At 43.9% G+C, this 20,214-nt stretch overlaps 1 protein-coding gene across 12 annotated transcripts in view; it reads right to left on the reverse strand.

Annotated features, from left to right (window-relative positions):
- Window positions 1-20,214, reverse strand: part of wdfy3 (WD repeat and FYVE domain containing 3) — a 101,761-nt gene that overhangs the window by 67,872 nt on the left and 13,675 nt on the right. For 9 of the 12 annotated variants that reach the window (XM_023958796.2, XM_078952474.1, XM_078952472.1 and 6 more), the window contains exons 2-9: window positions 10,209-10,419; window positions 9,311-9,434; window positions 8,654-8,763; window positions 7,469-7,678; window positions 6,852-7,044; window positions 5,545-5,731; window positions 5,306-5,472; window positions 2,644-3,123 (exon numbers count right to left, since the gene is read on the reverse strand). In XM_023958796.2, the coding sequence (XP_023814564.1) occupies window positions 2,644-3,123; window positions 5,306-5,472; window positions 5,545-5,731; window positions 6,852-7,044; window positions 7,469-7,678; window positions 8,654-8,763; window positions 9,311-9,434; window positions 10,209-10,388 (1,651 nt within the window). In that variant the 5' untranslated portion in view covers window positions 10,389-10,419. The remainder of the gene's footprint in view (window positions 1-2,643; window positions 3,124-5,305; window positions 5,473-5,544; window positions 5,732-6,851; window positions 7,045-7,468; window positions 7,679-8,653; window positions 8,764-9,310; window positions 9,435-10,208; window positions 10,420-20,214) is intronic. The other 3 variants (XM_078952475.1, XM_078952470.1, XM_078952471.1) reach the window with 1 other exon arrangement.

Below are 20,214 nucleotides of genomic sequence, written 5' to 3' on the forward strand. Positions count from 1 at the left end.
CTACTCTCACTGCAAATTACAATGTCATCCGCAAACATCATTGTCCAGGGAGATTCCTGTCTTACCTCGTCTGTCAGCCTGCCTTTACATACATATGCCTTTAGTTTGTTTTATTTTTGATAAAACAATGTATGGCGTATGTCTCAACCATTCAGAAAGCAACAAGAAATTACATTTGCGCTGATCAATTTCCCATTTCCACGTCGATTATTACCGACATCTGTAGGTTGTCAGATGTAATTAAATGGAGGGAAATAAAATGCCCCATCACAGTGCGTAATGACGCACAATGGCTGATCTTGCGCTCTTAAAAGATGTGGCAAATGGAAGAATTCGGAGTGAACGCATCTTTAGACAGCAAGAAGACTTGCTGGCAAACGAGGACGAGTGGCTTATGAGCCGGTTCCGACTTCCTCGAGCCGTCCTGTTGGACCTCTGCGGGCTTTTGGGGGGGTGTCACCCGGTGCATTTGGTGCGTCGGCGTCCCCCTGCGCCTCAGTCACCACTCCACTAAAGGATTCCCCAATTCTTGCCGCTTGTCTCTCATCAAGAGGGGTCAGCTCCCCCCCCCCGTGGCAAACACACTCTGGCGATGCAGCGCCAGACGTTTTTTTGCCTCGACTTTGATGTCCGACCATTTCTTTTTTATTTCGGCCACGCTCCAAGGTTGTGAGGCTACAGCATTACGGCGTCTGCCACCGTTTGCCACTCACGTGGCTTTTAGGCATTAGTAATGCCCACACTGTGCCCTCCAAACAACACTTTCCTCCTCTTTCCACCTCGCCAACGATAACTTCTACTTCACATTGAGTGAAGTTACGTTTTTTTTAATTTCCTCTCTGTGTTTGCCATGATTTGCTCCACTTTCTCTTGCCATCATTCTGGTACAGGTTGATTTTGGTTTCATCTGTCTTTCAATGGTGTCATTCTTCACCATTGAAATGATTCTGCCATCATCCACCTCTGTTGTCTTCCGTGGACATCCAGGTCTTTTTGTGTTGCTGAGTTCATCAGTGCTTTATTTCTTTCTCAGGATGTACCACACTGTTGATTTTGCCACTCCTAATACTGTAGCAATTTCTGGCATGTTTTTTTCTGTTTTCTCAGCTCAATGATGGCTCCTTATACCTGCATGGAGAGCTCCTATGAACGCATGTTGTCTGTTCACAGCAAAATCTTGAAAATGCAAGCACGAGTCCTCTAATCAACTCCAGGCATTCTATCTGCTTCACTCATAATGACAGAACAAGGGAATTGCCCACATCTGCCCATGCAATAGCATGTAAGTCAATTGTCCAATTACTTACCAGCCCATGAAATGAAGGGATTGTGTATAAAAATTAATTTGTTTTTTCACATTTTTATGCAATCTTTTTGTTCAACCCATGGAATAAAAGCTGAAAGTTTGCACTTCTATGGCATCTGAGTTGTTTTATTTGAAATTCACTGTGGTAATGTACAGAAACCAAATTAGAAAGAATGTGTCTCTGTCCAAATATTTATGGTCCTGACTGTAGCTAAAATGCTCCATATCCCTGCGCTGGCTTCTTCAAAACAAACTATCGTCATCATCTGGATAGACACAAGCGGTAAGAGGTGAACTTTCTATCTGAACTGATGCTTTTTTTAAGCCATCAAGTCGATCAGCATATACATCGCTTTCCTTTGCCACTGCAGTCGAGGTCTGTGCCGACTCAGCATCACTATGTCCCGGTGTAACCGTTCGGCCTAGAACTTCCGTTCGGTGTCCTTTTGACTGAAGGGTACCGTCACACTACGGTAACACCACTTGCACAAACTTCGTAGCGTTTACATCTGCTCGGGCTCTAAAAATGTTCATTTCACGTTCCCTTTTGTAACCTAAAGTTATTTTCCCTCCTAAATTGTGTCTGACATTATTCTTTGTAATTTTTATAAAGAGATTTTGCCACAATTCGTTTGTTATTCCAGTTTAAGTTCAGCCGTGGCTAAAAATGTTGTTAGCACGGCTACATGTTGTTCTTCCGTGTCCGCTCTGCCAATAATAAAGCACTGGGCGCACGGATTAAAAAAACTTTAAGTGAACATGCATTTAATAATAATTATAACAATAATAAAGGCACGTTTGTTTACAACAGACTTCATAATGTTTTTTTCTATGCTAGTATCGTAATTTGTCCAGACCAATCACTATCTGACACGTCATTGGACCAACGTACAGCCAATCACATAATCTAACGTCAGTGTTACTCCCAGGACCCCGAACGGAAGTTCCAGGCCGAACGGTTATGGTACCTACACCGGTAACGTGACAACTCGCCGCACCATGTAACAAATAGTTACATGCCAAGAAAATAACACGAATAAAATACTCAAAACCGGTTGAATATTTATTTCTTTTTTAAGAAACCATGGTATAAGCGGGTTAATGGCCTTCAAAGTGTGCATTATCAGAATTTAGGCAATATGCAGAAGCAACCATCCTCCGCTTCGCGTCAGACAGTTCAGGCTTCCATAGCGTGCGTTTATTTCTGATGATGCACACTTTGAACGCCGTTAACCCTTACGTAGCCAACACACAAGTCAACCACAACAGCAGGTTTTTTTAATGACATTCAACCTTGATGTAAGTCTGAAACCCCGGGAAACCCAGAAGAAGCTCACCTTGGTCATTACCGTGAGGCTGGGGTTGCGAGGCCGGGTCTTTGAGCAAGGCAGCGTACTTGTGCAGCAGGTTGACCAGCACCTCCAGCAGGCCGACCTCACGCAGCACGTCGCTGAAGACGGGGTCGTGGCGGGCCAGCTTCAGCAGCGTCCGCACAGCTGTGATGCTGCAGGCGTGCGACGTGCTGGACTTGAGCAGCATGCTGACGCCGAACAGCTCCTTACAGGGAACGTAGTTGAGGCTGAAGACCACAAACTCCAGCAGCTCAAAGTACTTGACCTGCGCCTCGGGCAGCTTGGCCACGCGCTCTGCAAACTGCGACAGAGTGTGCTGCGACTCCAGGATGAAATAGTTGGCTGGATCGGCGGCGTAGATGTTCCCGATGGCGTCCAGCAGCATGCAGGCCAGGCGGCTGGTTTTGGCCCGCAGGAAGGCGTTCTGCAGCACAGCAAAGGCCTGGATGTTACGCACCGTATGTCCTGGAGGGGAGAAGCAGCAGACACAGGAGGAGGCGTGTTATAGTAGAAATGCAGGAAACAGATGCATGCTGGTGCATCTTAAAAACCAGGATGGACTTCCATGGTTTCTCACAAACCTCCATGAAGCTACAAGGCTACAAAAAAAACAGAACTGCAAGTGTGATTTTCTAATGAAATGTGTTAGATTTAAGCCTTTAACACAAGAGCTGCAGCTCAGTGTTGACATTCCTTAGACTACCGTAAGTCTTAATGCAATGAACGTAATTCCAACTGATACGATGTCAGAGAAAAACCAAAATCCAGCAGAAACAGCTGATTCACGTTGATCATGTCAAAGATTTACGGTATGTCAAAGAGCGTGGGTTATTTAGATGTTGACTGCGACGTCTCCGGTGTTTAAGGGTTAATGAAGTGGATGCAAACAGGGAACCACGACAAAACCTCTGAAATTAACAACAAATCTTTAAAATGTCTTCTTTCACCAGAAGTTAAACATTTGTTCTGATGTTTGCTACACATCTGCTTTCTTGATTTTTGAAAATTGCAACAGATTTCGATAAATGTATCACGCAATGAAACACAGCAGTCCCTGTGTTGGTACCAGGGGTTGGGGGAATTTTTTTATTTTATTTTTTATTATAATTGGATTCTGAAGGAAGTTTTACTTTGGAAAACCACTGGATTCTCCACCACATCTGACTCATTCTTGTCATATGTCAAGTTGCTGCTGAAAATCCATCCTGTACTTTCCAAAAGCGACAGCGCAGACCGCTGAATTAAAACCCAAGAGCTAGCAAAGTTAACAAAAAACAAACATATTTGGAAAGTTTCTTTAGCCAGAAAAGATCCAGTGCGGAAATAGAAAAAGAGCCTTTTATCTTCAAAAAAAAAGGATTCTTTACTCCAAAAATGGATTTAATGTGACAGTTATTCCAACAAAGCGTAATAATAATACAGAATATTCAGCAACCAGCTGTCTAATGGTAAGGCTGCTAAAACAGTTCCTTAAGCGAATGATTCATGTTTATTTTAATATTTATAAAATATCAGTATTAAAAGTCAAATGAGGTGGATTTCTTAGCTTTTATTTTAAATCTAATTAAAAAACTGAAATATTAATCATGCTGAACATAATACTAATCTAGCTGCAGATGTTTGATAGAGAGTGAAGTTACCCTCAAACGTTAAGAGAAATTAGATGCTAACAAATAAATAAATAAACAAAACGCCCCCTTCATCCTCGTACAGACTAAATATTGTCCGACGTTAAACCGGTCGGTGGCCTGAAAAAGGTTGGAGACCTCCGCTGTAACAAATGCTTTTCTTTGTGATTCAAGGAGAGCTGATTCTCTGGCACCAAGCATGTTGGTGTATTATCTTTAAGTTTTCCGTCTTCTGTCTGTCCTAAACAGTATAAGTAAACTGTTGCAGAGCTCAAGAATATCTTAAGAAAATGTTGAATTTATACAAGTGGGGTTGAATTGAATCAGTCAAGCCATTTCAGAGGCTAAAATCCCCCATCAGATCCCCTTCCTGGTGCTCGACTTCAAGCTAAGGTCAGAGGATGCGGGTTCATCAGAAAAATCTCTTTTCCTTTCAGTAACTGATGCAAAATGGTTTCACTAACTGGTGCGAAAATAATGCAAATATTTGCAAAAAACGGGCCATATGAACTAATCACACTTGACTAAGACACAATGTCCTATCATGCTTTAACGAGGACAAGTTTTTAAATGTGACAAAATGTCACTTGGAATAAGCCGAGTGTGAGGAGGACATAATAAAACTGGTCACAAATGATGAGCGACAGCTCTAACCACTGTCTGCTCGGATCACCAACACCTGGGCTGAACTGCAGCGGCTCCCTGAATGCGAGAACTGCCTTAAAGTCCCTTTGTGAGCCTCATGAGCTCCTCCTGAGAGAAGCTGCTCTGCTTTAAACTGAGAAGCAGTTTTTCTTTAAAGTCTGGTCTATTCTCAAAGTCAGTTCACCCACAAAGCCAGAGGTTTCACTTAACCTTGCGTCCAACTTTCACATGTGTGCATCCACCGACCACTGCAACAGATGATGAGGTCACAGTTGGAGTCATTTCTGTGTAAAGTTGACGTGTGAAGGAGCCTGGCAGCACACAGCTGAGCTCAAACTCCTGCAGCTTCATCTCTGCTGTTTGCATCCACGCACCTTTTCCCGTCGGCTGTGGGAGAACGAATCCAGGAAGCAGGAAGGGCGCTCCGGTTGTCAGACCAGCTGGCTTCAGCTCCGTCACGCCATACGTGCACAGACACGTGACCAGGTTGACGAGGTCTTTCAGTGCATCTTTAGGTTCGTCCTCCTTGCCTTGTTCCAGCCTGGGAACAGAGGAAGAGGCTGTCTGAAGGCTCTGCTCACGGGAGGGCAGGCATTTCAGGAGTCGGCTGTACCTGAGCATGAGGTCACAGAGGAAGGAGTAGCCCTGGCACATCCTGAAGTCATCCAGCAGAGTCTGGGACACGCCGCTGGAGTCTTTGAGGAAGCAGGACAGGCCTGCGAACATCTCCACAATCTCCAGCGGGGAAAGGTCGTCGGACTGCTGCATATTCTGCACACACGTGGCCAGGCATTCCTTCTCTGGAAGGATGGAGGGAGAAGCTGTCAGGAATGTGCAGGTAGGAGCACAAACGGCTTTACAGACGTGGATTTCTGAGAAAAACTTAATGGTTCAAAGGAAACTCTGGAAGGAGCTTCAGCTTTTAGGAGCTGTCACACAGCCTCTACGTCCGTTTTTTGCATTTTGCACAAATGAAATTTCGGTCTTTCATGATACGTGCGTGAAATATGTCATTCATAAGTGTTTCTTGCATTCGTCACTGTGGGATTGGTCTGGACTTTTCATGAATTTGGTTTTTAGCTGTTCAGAAATTTTGGGTCGAGTTGAGAATTACACAATTTACGCGTATTTTACGTTGTTTATACACAACTATCACGTAAATCTTCAGCAATTGTGCGTGATTTTTGCAAGATGCATCAAATATTTGTAGCTTTCCGCGACCGTTCCACGTCTGTTTCATGGACGTTTCATGCACGTACCACTGATGCAGAACGTTTATATAACGTTTATGGCGCACACATCACGTTCAAATTATGCAATTAAGCTCGCGGGAGAGAGAGTAGCTGACGGCTCAGAGCAATGGGGAGGGGAGGAGGGGCGGGGTTGCTTCATGCCAGCAGTCGCGCCCACAATTCAAAGGTGGAATTTTTAATGAACTCCTGCTGCTCTATGTCCTATTATAATAGATAATTAGAATAATTATCTATTATAATACATTAGAAAACCACCGGGAACCAGGGATGCAGGGATTCCTTCAAACCTTGAACTTTGGGTCATGGTTTTGTTTTGGTTTAATAAATGATTTGTGTATTGCAAAACAGCAAGAAAAAACAAGCTAACAAGCAACTCAAAATGAAAAAAAAACTTTCAGTTGGCTTCTTCTAAGCCTGCTGTAATAAAACAATCAATAAATAAACGTACACCTAAATGGACGAGCAACACTTTCCCCATAATTCGGTTCAACAGTGTGGCATACGGTTCCGTTTTAAACCGGGAATTATGGGATCGCCACTGGGAACGCTGGGAAAAGCTCAAAAGATGATCAGAGTGGGTCTTTAAGTAAAACCTGGGATTCTTTAAACCCTGTTTCCTGGGCAGATGAGCAGTCAGTAAGCAGGCGGGAAGTGAAGCGGTCTGTACCGTGAATGTATTTGACCACGTTGACGCTGAGGCCGTGGCGAGAGATGGTGTTGAGGACCTCCCCGGCGCTCCTCCTCCAGGGCAGGTTGTGGGGAGGGCACCAGGAAGTGATGGCACTGAACAGCAGCTGCAGGTCGTCCTTCTGCGCCAGCTCCTCCGCCGGCGACACGAAGGTGCAAAGTTTCACCATGATCTGGGGGGGGGGGGGGGGGGGGGGGGGGGGGGGCACAGGACTTAGAGCAGAGCTTCTAACATGACTCAGCTTTAAAATGTGTGAACTCATGACCTTCACCAGGAAGGCAGAATGAAGTTTATGTCTATTTGTGTGCAGTGTTTGCATGTGCAAACATGTGATGGTGTGTCTGTGTGTGTGTGTGTGTGTGAGGGGGGGGGGGGGGGGGGGGGGGGGGTTGTCATGCTTCCTTTTTTCTATTTACTTCTTTTTAAAAACAAAATCAGCCAAAACAGATTAGACACAGGAGCCTGAGTGGGTTTTGACAGCAGGTGGAATCATCCACAACACCGCCCCGCCAGCTGTGAGGATTGCCCCCCTTCTTCTCACACAGAGGCGGGGGCCAACTGTGCTGTAGCGGTGGTGCCGGCCGCGCCCATCGTACCTGGACAAAGACCTTCTGCAGGAGCGCCCTGCGGTCCGCCAGCGGCAGCTCTGGCTGGGGGTGGCCCTGGCCCGGCGTCTTCTCCTGGGCGGGGGGCTGCTGGGTGGGGCCCTCAGAGGCCTCGGTCATGTGGGGCAGGTCAAAGAACAGGTAGAGGCATTTGACCAAGGTGGAGGGAACGGACATGGTGGTCATGCAGTCCACCGTTTTCTGTGGGCGGAAGCAGGAAGGAACGTTCATGACGGGACGTCAAAATCATCACAGAGACAAAGGGGCGGAGCCACTGCAGTGACCTCAGAGTTTGTGCGCGCAACAGACAAAGAAACCCTTTTTTTATCTCTTTCAAATACGTCTCAAACACATGAAAATACTTTAAAACACTAAGGAAGCTGCAGAGACGTCATCTCCAGCTCATGAAACCCATGTGACCCCGGCCTTGGTTACATTATCTCAGGCATAAAATCAAAATTGTGCTGATGTTCAGGCCCTCCCAGCATTCTCAAACACGGGCATATACGCACACTTATATATGTGCACGTGCTCTAATGAACGCAAAGATGCAACGCATGGATCGACCAGTCCAACGGAACGCACGTGAAGCGTTTCTGCTGTCGGCACGCTGTGCGCTGCAACGCTGTGGACATGACGACTGCCGACACACATTTGTGCTCTCATTCAGGAAAAAAATGACAGAGAAAGTCTTTATTATGCTGTAATCTCACATATTTGTCTAATTTCATCAATTTAGTTCAAAATAATTTGATTTTGATTTGAAATGGTTTATTTCAAACAATCAAAGCCAGAATAAAGCACAAAACAACACAATCAGCAGTTAAACATTCATACAAAGACGTATCTAAATTAATTGACTTATTCGCTTTAAAATCTGCCTTTTGTGGTAAGTCTGTGCATTTGAACACATAAATATGAAAATGTCCAATTATTATTTTACATTATATGATTTTATCCAATTAAAAAAATTATTAAGTGTGTATATATAAATAAATATACTATCCATACACACACTCTCAGAGCAGTTTTTGTGGCAGCTTGTTGTCAAAGTAGCTCGCATCCTGACAAAGTGTAGACACCACACACAAACAGATGCACGTACCCACACACAGACACACACACACACAGACACACACACACACACAGGGTGTGTAGAAGAGCGTGTCTTCCGACCTGTCCAGATGAAGCCAGCAGGTTGATGGTGCTCAGAAGCATCCAGCCTCGACTCGTCTCCTCGCTCTGGTTCACCTCCAAGAACTGGACTATGGCTCGACTAGCAGCTTCTGCAGACACACACACACACACACACAAACACACAAAATAGGAGTTCTGGTTCCTTCTTGTCTGTTTCACGCATCTCATCTACATGCAAACATGTTGAAATGATTACAAATTTGTCCTGAACCATTTGCGTGACACCATGTCCACACACATTTGAAGCAGCAGCAGCTGCTCACACTGAACTGAAGCTGCCGGCTGAATAATGGAGTCATCTGACTCAGCTCGGAGCTCAAAGGCCCGGATGCCGGCCGGGGAGGGCCGCCGAAGCTCGTCAGAAGCTCAGGCCGGGAGGCAGGATGAAGAGGAAACATTAAAGCATTAGCACGGTTTCAAGCGTTGAGTGTCCTGCCTGGGATGAAGCAGCAGAAGCTTAAAGAGGCGCTACAGTCTGCTGGATCAGCAGGACCCCCTCCCTCTGCTGACTTCAAATCACCTGCTATGGATCATTTTGGCTCTCAGATCCTGTAGCGGTTGTGCTGGTTCTCCATCTGAGGTTCTATCCGACCATTTTGACCTGCTTACCTCTTCAGATCTGGATCTGAGGCTCACCTGTGGACTTGTTGGAGGCTCTCCTTCTGATCTCGGTGACCATGAGGCGAGAGACCTGGGTGGTGAACTGCAGCAGGTCTGAGAACTTCTCCGTCATGCTGCTGGGGGGAGCGTTCCCGAACACCTGCAGCATTCAGACACATTTTAGAGAACACACAGCAGAAAGACCAACTGAACCTTTAAAAGACTTTATACCGAAACCCATATCTGCTTAATAAAAAAATAATTGTTATCTGTGAAAGGCATAAAGAGCACACCAATAATATTATTTTGGAAAAATTAGCAGGACGTTAAAAACAAAACACATTCATGACAAGTTCTTAATCATTGCAGTAAAGAAGATTCAAATGAGAGGACATTTTCGTGTGATATCTGTGCAGAAAACTTTCAAACAACACAGTTTTCCAGTTAAAGTGTTATGTTGTACTTCACTTTACAGTTCCATTTTTCATTTATTCCAAACACCAAAGTGGCTGCACCCTGCAGTAGGAAGGTATCCGTCTCATAATCACCTTTTTTCTTACATTCTTATTCATTTATTTCTTTTGCACATTGTGTTTGTTGTCGCCGTCATGCTTTTTTCAATCTTGTCAACGCTTTTGGATGGGTGACATCACACTCATTCAGTCCACTTCTCACATACAGTCATGGCTGTAGCTCAGTCGGCTTTAGAGTAAAGACTTTTTCAGACGGCAAAGGGTTTGTCTAAACGGGCGCCAGCATCCTCTACGTCTGCATCAACTGCACTGTGATGGGAGGGGGGGGTGTCTGGTGCTTGGGTTTGCTATGTGGAAGTTTAAACTTGAACTTGCGCTGATTTTTTTTTTTTATTTTTTATGGGGAAGCAGAAGTGAGAGTGATATCACAGCCTCCCATCTCCAGCATGGATGGGACTTACCCTGTTAAAAACAGGAAGCATCATGTAGAGCTTCTCCTCCTGCTCCTTCTGGGTCATGTGGCGAGGAGGGTGGCACAGCTCGGAGAAGAGGCGCCGCAGGTGCATGAGGCCGAGCGCGTTGTCCTGGGGGCTGCACTCGTCCTGCCTGGGCCGCCCCATGATCCTTTTCACCATGTTCATCTTGAGCGGCTTTGTCAGGGCAAAGGCAGCCCTGCAGACGACAGAGAGATCCCTCAATTTCTAAATCCTCCTTTTCAGCTAAAGTCTAAAACATGACAACTCCTCCCCAGACAAACCCCTGAGTCATGAATCCAGATCAGCTCTGATTGAAGCAGTTCCACATGAAAGCAGAGACAGAAACATGAGAATCTGCCTCAGCTGCTTTTCTGGGTTGCGGTGTGACTGAAGGGCAGCCAGTTTGTTGACCGGCATGTAAGAGTGCGTGTGTTTGAGCAAACAAGGCAGCAGAACGCCTTTCAAACGCCTGTGAATATGTAAGCAGGGGATTCCGTTGCTGCGGAACACAGAGGAAGTGCGGCGCTCACTGACATGCAGGTGATGCGGCGTTTTCAGGTTTCAGAAAACAACTGAGATACATCAGGAGAGACGAGAGGAAGTTTGAACATTAAAGCTGCTCACGTGACTTCATAACATGACCAGGACTTGCTTACATGACAAAGTGACAGGTTACTTCAATTCACTTGTATCATGTGGATTTTATTGTAAATAAACATGTTGAAGTCCCACTCTGAGCATTTTTTTTATCTATTTCCAAAGCCTTCCCAGTCGTCTTTTTATTACATTTATGCCGTTTTTAGCAAAAATCAAAAAAATATGTAGCATTTTCTGGGACATAGTTGCTGCAGAGCGACAGTAGTTCGTTAGTAATTCACTACTGAGTTGTGGGCGGGACCACTGGCATGGAGCAACCCCCCCCCTTCCTCTTAGTTCTCTGCTAGCTCACAGTCCCTCACACCCCCAACCTAACATACCAGTTAAAACAAAAATGGCGAGCAATATCCGAGTTATTCAGCCGTACAAATCTGATCCAGATTCCAGCTCAGACGAGGAAAACAAAGACGTTCACCGATCTATTTGTCTGACAGTGGATGCATCAGAATGGAACAGGGGAGCTACAAGCTTTTTTCAAACTTTATTTTTTTCGTCTGCTCCTGATTCACAGGGATCTAGATAAATAAATATTCAGGAATGTCATTTTGACTTTAATTTTCCTTCTATATGTCCTCCATCATGAGAAAAATGCAAAACGACGTGTTAAAAACATCAAAAGCTCTCATTTCTCATTTCAAATGGGAATGTGCTCGTCCTCCAGCAGCTGGAGCAGATGAGTCTTAACCTGGGTCTGAGCATCAACACGGAGTCAGCATATCCTCCACATAAAGCTGACATTCCACTTGAAGTGACGGCTGGATTTGAGCTGCAAACATCTGCTGCTCACGCCTGCAGGAGGCAGATAGCAGACAGACGGGAGCTGGTAGACGGACATAAACACATTCACATGCGGGGCTAATATCGCGGCTTCTGTTAGGTTGAATCAAGGGGGATTTTTATCTGTTTCACATGCACAGTTTTTGAAATGGTAGTGATGCCACAGCTCTCAGAGCCTCTTATAGACATTCAAGACGATCGCCATGTTTCGCAGAAACCAGACTTTCCATCGGGGCTTCGCTGCAGCTGAAGGCTGGAAGTGAACAAACTCCCTGCAGAATCCCAGCAGGACTCTGAGGATCAGCAGATGGACGGAAAAAACAAAACCTGGAGCAGAAGGAGCACATTCTGAAAACAGGAATGGGCGGGACAAAGTCCTTCTGGGTCCACTCTTTGGTGTATCCCACCTCATGCTGAAGATCAGCACCTTTAAAATCGAAAGGAGAGATTTTTTTTTAACATTATCATTTAACTGTAAATTTAGGATCAGAATTGTGTTCAACAAGTGAGTTTGAAAAATGAGTTTTGATTCTGCAAACACTTCTCACATCTCACATGGGACAATCAAGAGCACAGCATGTTTATGTCAAGACTAATTTATTCCAGAGACAGAGATCAGTGCTATTTCCCACATGACCCATTTTTCAAGCGGTGATACCTGCAGGCTGGTCTTTTACACATTTCTCATTTGCATCTTCCTCGTGTCCGTTTTTGTGCCGCCTCTGCTTGGAACTCCATCCAAACTGAACTGAAATGTTGGCTTTTGTTCCTTTTAGTTCACTTTAGCCTTACTGAAATAATGACAACTCCATCAAGAGGTACGAGTTAAAGAAGGAAGGAGGAAGAAGAAGAAACACAGCCCTTCCTCTTTTCTGGCATCTCTTTATAGACGAAAAAGAGTTTTAAAAAAAGCTGCTAGATCAAAGATTTTTATTAACCAGCCTATTTTCTGTAGAGCACATTTTCAAGCAGTTAAATATACAATTGAAAAGGGCATTTTTGGTTGATATGGAATGACTCATGAGAGCCACAGAAGCATGTGATCCTGAACGCTGGGCCGTCTGCTGATCAGGATGCAGCGTCAGGAGAATCAGCAGAAAAAGCCAGACGGTATCTGCCTGCTGAAACGGAAAACTCCGGCTGAACCACAAGCATGTTTGTTGAGTGGAGTCCACCAAAGACAGTTCCTCTGATTCCAAACAAGCAACGATGGAGAAACCTTCTTCAGACATGAGGGCTGGTCTGGAAGAATGTTCACACAGTGAGACCAAAAGAAATGGGAAGAACTACTTCAACTATCAACTAGAAAAGTCACAGAGAGGAGGTCAATATTGGAAATGACTGATCTGATGGATGTGCATTTAGACACTGCGGTTTTAACAGAAAAATGATGAAAACAAAAACAAACCTAAAACGTGTTTTTTGCCGTGACCCAGGGAATGAATCCCCCTCAAAGCTGCAAAAGTGCTTAAATCCAGCGTCTATTTTGGGCCGGTAATGTATCCTGGGCACAGATCAAAGCCAGCATTTATTCCTGAACAATGCTGACTGTGAGCAGTGCTGTAAGGGGCTCTGTGTAACAGAAAATCACTGAAGCACCAGAGAGCGCTGGGAGAACGGCAGGGTCGGAGCACAGCAGGGTCAGGACCACAAACTGGGGCAAACACATGTCACACCATTCAGCATAGGGCCGAGCTGGGACATCAACAATTGTAGCTCAAATCCAACTACTAGGTGAGTAGTGAGGTCTGACTGTAGGACACATTCTACTTTTTAGTGATGATTTTATACATAGACGTCATTGGACCTTCAACATCCAATCCAACGCCGTTCCTTAGCAGAAACACTTGTTCGGTAGAAACATTCTGGTAGTTTTTCAAAGTTCAACCCATATCCTATACTCTGTTGCTCATCCTACAGTGCATGTTTCCTACAAACTTGTTTCATTTTAATGAAATACACTGGTTTTCCAACAGAGCTAAACATACTGCTGAGAACAAATAGTCTATCAAACATGCTTTCTCATTTGGATGTAGCCTTAGCTGTAAATTAAAGTGAGATTTCACAAAACAAAGCATTAAAGTGTGCTTAAACTGACTCCTAACAGATGGGAGCAAGCCAAAAGAATGAAAATGATGAAGGCCACTCTCTAGGGACTGTGGACAACACTATTCTACAGAACAATCTGGGAGGTAACCACAAACCTCTGGATAAGAATAGTTTAAATCAAATCACATCAGATACCAAGTAGCAAAATTCAAACTGGAGTCAACTTTGTTAAGCAACATAACTAAAGGCCATGTCACACAGCCACTACCTACACTCTGTGCACACTGCATAGAGGAAACTTGTAAAAAGAAAAAGGGAAAGAAGTTATGGTCTTTACATGAAATTCTTACAGATGTATCAGGAATCAATCACGTTAAGAAGGGAGAAGTATGAATAAACCAAGCAAAGAACACGTAAATCAACGTAGAACATGAACCGAGTGTGATTATTGCACTGTTTATATGAAGTTCATTAGGGATTCGTGTAGGGCTGAAACGATTCCTCGAGTTACTCAATTACAAAAATTCCTCGAGGCAAAAACTCTGCCTCGAAGCCTCGTTAAATTCCTATGACGCGCACTATACGTACGTATAAAAGAGCTCCATCTGATTGGTCAACAATGTGAAGGCGTCCATCTCATTGGTAAAATGCATTAAGGGATTTATTTGATTTGTTAAATAATTCATACTGCCATCAAATTCTTTTAGCACATTTGAGGTTAGTCCTTATCTCAATTTCCGCCGTATTTTGCGATATGGGTATTGCGAAGTTTGATATCACAATAAAGATAAATGTGCGATTTATTGTGCAGGCCTAGAAAAAACTCTTTAAATGTAAATTGCAGCCTCCATTAAAGCAAGTCGTTACAAGCAACCATAATATTTTCCTCACATCTCAGGCCAATGAATGGGTGAGGAGATTGTTGTGTCTGTGTCAAACTAAATTGAACCGTTTTAAGGCCCGTTCACACCGGGACGAATTTCGCCGGCGATTTTCGCCGACGTTTAACGCCTCGTGACTAAACAAAGGGCACCAATGTGAGTGTGCACACCGACGCGAAAAAACGCCACGCGTCAAAGCGTCCAAAAAAAAAAACACCTCGGGTTCGTTCTTTTTTTTCGACGCGTCGCGTCGAAATCTATTCGACCAATGAGAATGCCGCTTTTGCACACGTGTCTGGAGCTTCTGAAGTTACAGTAAAACACAACTTGGGGGCGCTCAAACACAAAACTGCCTTGCTGAGCACACATACCAGCGAAGAAGATAGACGTCAAGTAGCATCTACACTGCCTGCGAAGAAATAATGACGGACATTCTAAAATATCCCCGAACGCTTGAAATATTCATGTTTTCTTTTTATTATTCTGACTAGCGCGTAAATACTTGCTCTCTTCTTCTGAGTGAAAAGCGACTTTAAGAAGCCTAAAGTTGCGCAGCGCCACCTTGTGTACAGGGGTATTTCTGTTTACATTAAGCGCCATCTAATGTCAGGGAATGAAATTGCATGTTCGCTCGGCTCATCGTCAGCGAAAATCGCCTGGGTGTAAACACAAAAAACGTGGCGAAAAACGCAGGCGAATAACGCCTGGCGAATATTCGTCCCGGTGTGTACGGGCCTTTACACGGACCATTTATTCACACGGACCTTTTGAATTTAGTTGGCGCGATGGCGGAGAATAGATCTATAAATAAACGGCAGAAATTGTCTAAAGTGTGGGATCATTACACACTTAATAAAGAAGAGAACAAGGTGCAGTGTCTCTACTGCAAAAATAGAGCTGGCATACCACAGGGCGCCGGACCCGCGCGGGCCGCCGGCAGCGAACGAGGGGCGGGGTCAGCCGCTCCGCGCCCCCTCCGTGGCGACCAGAGAGCCCCTAGCTGCGGTTTTCAGGCGACCGGGCCTGCTATGAACACTCTAAATTTTTCAAAGTAAACGCTTCGGACCCCGCGGGACACTCAGCTAAGAGCATCGAGGGGGCGCGGAGAGGCAGGGGCTGGGACAGGCGGTAGCTCGCCTTTCGGCGGACCGCGAAGCTTCTTTAAGCATTGCAAAAATAACAAAAGCATTATTTTTACATGAAATATAAACAATGATAATGATCAAATATGTTTTTCTGATTCTTTTATTTTTAATGGCCTTCCACTTTGGTGTTGTGCCACCCTTTCAAAGTCTTCTGTCCCGTCCCCCCCATCCAGCACTTCTCAAGACCAACTTAAGAACACCAAAAGTAACATTTGCATCATAGGGGATCTTTAAAATCAAATGCTTGTTCATTTTACAATCACATTATTTTTGTTATGCATTATTTGTTTTGGTTGTTCAAAAACACACACAAATCGTTTTATCCGATTACTCGATTAATCGATCGATTAAGTGCTAGATTAATCGATTACAAAAAGAATCGATAGCTGCAGCCCTAGATTCGTGCATGAATGACATAATTTGAATGTCATATGTGCGACATAATAGTTATACATTAGTGGTACCTGAGAAAAGTCTGATAGACATACAGTACAGACCCAACGTTTGGACACACCTTCTCATTAAAAGAGTTTTCTTTATTTTCATGACTACGAAAATTGTAGAGTCACACTGAAGGCATCAAAGCTGTGAATTTACACGTAGAATTATATAAATAACAAAAAAGTGTGAAACAACTGAAAATATGTCATACTGCAGGTTCTTCGTAGTAGTCACCTTTTGATTTGATTACTGCTTTGCACACTCTAGGCATTCTCTTGATGAGCTTTCAAGAGGCAGTCACCTGAAAGGGTCTTCCAACACTTCACAGATGTGCCCTGTCAGGTTTAATAAGTGGGATTTCTTGCCTTATAAATGGGGTTGGGGCCATCAGTTGTGGATACACAGCTTTTTTATAGCAAGAAAAAAGCTGCTAAGTAGGTTAGCGCCAGGTCATCTGGCGCAGCACCCCATCAGTCTCCTTCTAGGTCAAATAGCCCTTACACAGCCTGGAGGTGTGTTTGGGGTCATTGTCCTGTTGAAAAATAAATGATAATCCAACTGAACGTAAACCGGATGGAATAGCCTGAAAGATGCTGTGGTAGCCATGCTGGTTCAGTATGCCTTCAGTTTGGAATAAATCCCCAACAGTGTCACCAGCAAAGCACCCCCACACCATCACACCTCCTCCTCCATGCTTCACGGTGGGAACCCGGCATGTAAAGTCCATCCGTTCACCTTTTCAGCGTCGCACAAAGACAAAAGCACAGATGTCCACTGGTCTAATGTCCATTCCTTGTGTTCTTTAGCCCAAACAAGTCTCTTCTGCTTGTTGCCTTTCTTTAGCAGTGGTTACAACACTGTTACAGTCTCCTTGTAACAGTTGTTGTAGAGATGTGTCTGCTGCTAGAACTCTTTGTGACATTGACCTGCTCTCTAACCTGAGCTACTGTTAACCTGCCATTTCTGAGGCCGGTGACTCGGATGAACTTATCTCCTGCAGCAGAGGTGACTCTTGGTCTTCCTTTCCTGGGGCGGTCCGCATGTGAACCAGTTTCTCTGTAGCGCTTGATGGCTTTTGTGACTGCACTTGGGGACACTTTCAAAGTTTTCCCAATTTTTCGGACTGACTGACCTTCATTTCTTAAAGTAATGATGGCCACTCGTTTTTCTGTACTTACCTGCTTTTTTCTTGCCATAATACAAATTCTAACAGTCCATTCAGTAGGACTATAGGCTGTGTGTCCACCTGACTTCTGTACAACACAACTGATGGTCCTAACCCCATTTATAAGGCCAGAAATCATACTTATTAAACCTGACAGGGCACACCTGTGAAATGAAAAACATTTCAGGTGACTACCTCTGGAATGCCAAGAGTGTGCAAAGCAGTAATCAAAGCAAAAGGTGGCTACTATGAAGAATCTACAATATGACATATTTTCAGTTGTTTCACACTTTTTTGTTATGTATATAATTCCACATGTGTTAATTCACAGCTTTGATGCCTTCAGTGTGAATCTACAATTTTTATAGTCATAAAAATAAAGAAAACTCTTTGAATGAGAAGGCGTGTCCAACCGTTTGGTCTGTACTGTAGTTAAACAAAAACATGCCAAAGGAATAAAATGTTAAACTCTGGCTCTGATGTTGTAAACAGTAAAATTATCTCTATGTAACGTCAAACTGAAAGATGTCATGGTTCAAAAAACAAGACAAATAACCAGTACTTTGGCCATTCAGGGCTCTCTAGTGTAACCAGTTTGGTTACACATGCAGCTTAATTCCTTAATGATGCAACCATAAATGCAAAACCATCTGAAAATCTAAACACAGAGCCATCAACCCCCCAGGTTGTGTCAAGCCCCGGTCTGGAGACAGCATCAAGGTCGAGCTACTTGCAGTTGAGCTCACCAAAATTTAAAAAGAAGAAAGTTTATACATTTTGAAGCTAACAGCTAGAGCAGTTCTCTGGCTTAAATCCAACAAAGCCCAATACCCTGTGTCTATTGTGAAGGCTGAGGGAAGGCCATGGCTGGCCAAGCTGCATTTGTGACTGGCTGTGGTAGGTTTTGAATTGAAGTGCTGAAAAAGGACAATGCATCCATTAAACACATTTCATGCAGCAATCAGTGCACTGGGAAAGTTACCCCTCTCCCCAATTGTCTTTAGGCAGCAACAAACAGAGCATCAGATGATGATCAAATTTAGACTTCCAGACAACACTGCAGAAGAAGTTCCTCTCACCAAGTTTAAGCCTAAAATAACTTTTAACATGAACTCAGAGTGGTGTTATACACCACTGGTGAACTCAGAGGTAATGGTTGCATGACCCATCCCGAGCGGGAAATGGTAAGCGTTTCTGGCCAAAAATGAAGCAGCAGCAAAAAAAGGGGGTCAAATGGAAATAGCCATCTATCTCTACAATTATCTAACTCACGATCTGTATGGTTAATGCAACAAGCAGATGATACCACTGAAAGGAGATGTTGCTGCTCCTAAGGTTAAATAAAATAATGGATGTAACAATCAAATCCTGACAGAATGTAGCTACCTATCTCATAAAGACACATCAGATATTATTATTATTTACCAAGAACACCATGTATTTGTTCTTACAAAAGGAGAAAGGGCTTGAGAGTCTGACACAACCAAGGCTGTCAAATGCTTCAATATTTCTAACCATGATAGCTGACCTGAGAAACAAGAGGACTTGATGGACCATGGTACTGATGGATGACCTTGCATTTCTCTTATCCACAGATCAGAGAAAGTAGCTGGTGGGTTACTAAAATAATGTACATGCTGGTGGTAGATAGTTTGTTTTTGAGAGCACTGTTTGGTAGTAATCTACAGAGCTGGTGCAGACAATGAGCTTGCAAAAGAAGTTCAGGTGTGGGTGTTATTGTCAGGATGTTCCAAGACAAAACTGACCTCAGCCCTTGGGCGTTCATGGTGACCAAAGTACAAAACAAAGTAGACTCCTTTAATACACAACACTAAATCCGTTGAATATATCTTTTCCAGAATATTCTGCACCTGACTCATCTGCAGTTTGTGAGAGAGGGTTCTCTGCATAGCAGAAGATCAAATCAGGCACTAGAGCATCCCTTCAGTCAGACACAGAGGAAGATCCGTGTCAGGATCAGTGGCGAGGACCAGAGTCTTGAATATCTTGATGCTCAAGAGAGTGTGTTAAAACGGGTTAGCCCAGGCCAAAGACCAAGAGGGCCAAAGTGCAGGAGCTGGACATCTGAGCTTTATGGAAGTGCTGCAGAAGATTAGACATCCAGCTGTAAAATGTTCTGCTTGAAGCCTTTTTAAAAACCTGAATTTTTATTTAACTTTCTATTTTAATTAATTTCCCTTAGGTTGGAATTTCAGCTTAGTGAAGGAAGTTTAACACAAACACTTTTTGAAAATAAACTTTTTGGTAGAAGGGTGCTCAGAATTAAAAAAAAACGTTCAACAGATTACCAGTAGTTAGTTAATCATTTTCAAGTCCAAAACATCTTTATGGACAGGTATTTAAAAAGAAAATGACCGTGAAAAACATCATTTTCATTGGATTGGGTCTTTAAAGGGTCTATATCATGCTTTCCTTAAGCCTTTCAAAGAAACTATATCCATATATGTAATAATATTTTACCTTTGGCACACTAAAGAACAATTTTTAAATGAAATATAAGTTCATTTTCGCAGCTACCCGGAAGTTAGACAACTCGATCTCTGAGGTTCCGCCGTTCAGTCCTTGTGGGTGCCGCCCATTTCATGACGTCATCCAAGAGCCGACCTCGGCAGCGTGTCTGCGTTTTGCCCACGAAACAAATAACATTCAAACTTTTGCAAAGAGGAATGCGCATATTGTGCATATAAAATGCAAGCGTTTAGCCGATCACCGCTAGCTCCACAGAAAGTGTGTGTGCGTCTTAGAGTGGGGGCGGAGCTAACAGCGCAGACTCTTTCCGGAAGGGGCTGTCACTTACTTTTAACTACGTCACAATGTGAGAACCCGCACATTTTTATGGATCGGGCAGGGAGAGC

This window comes from Oryzias latipes, chromosome 9, assembly GCF_053564925.1.
Source record: "Oryzias latipes strain Hd-rR chromosome 9, Olatipes_Hd-rR_3.1".
Classification (NCBI taxonomy): domain Eukaryota; kingdom Metazoa; phylum Chordata; class Actinopteri; order Beloniformes; family Adrianichthyidae; genus Oryzias; species Oryzias latipes.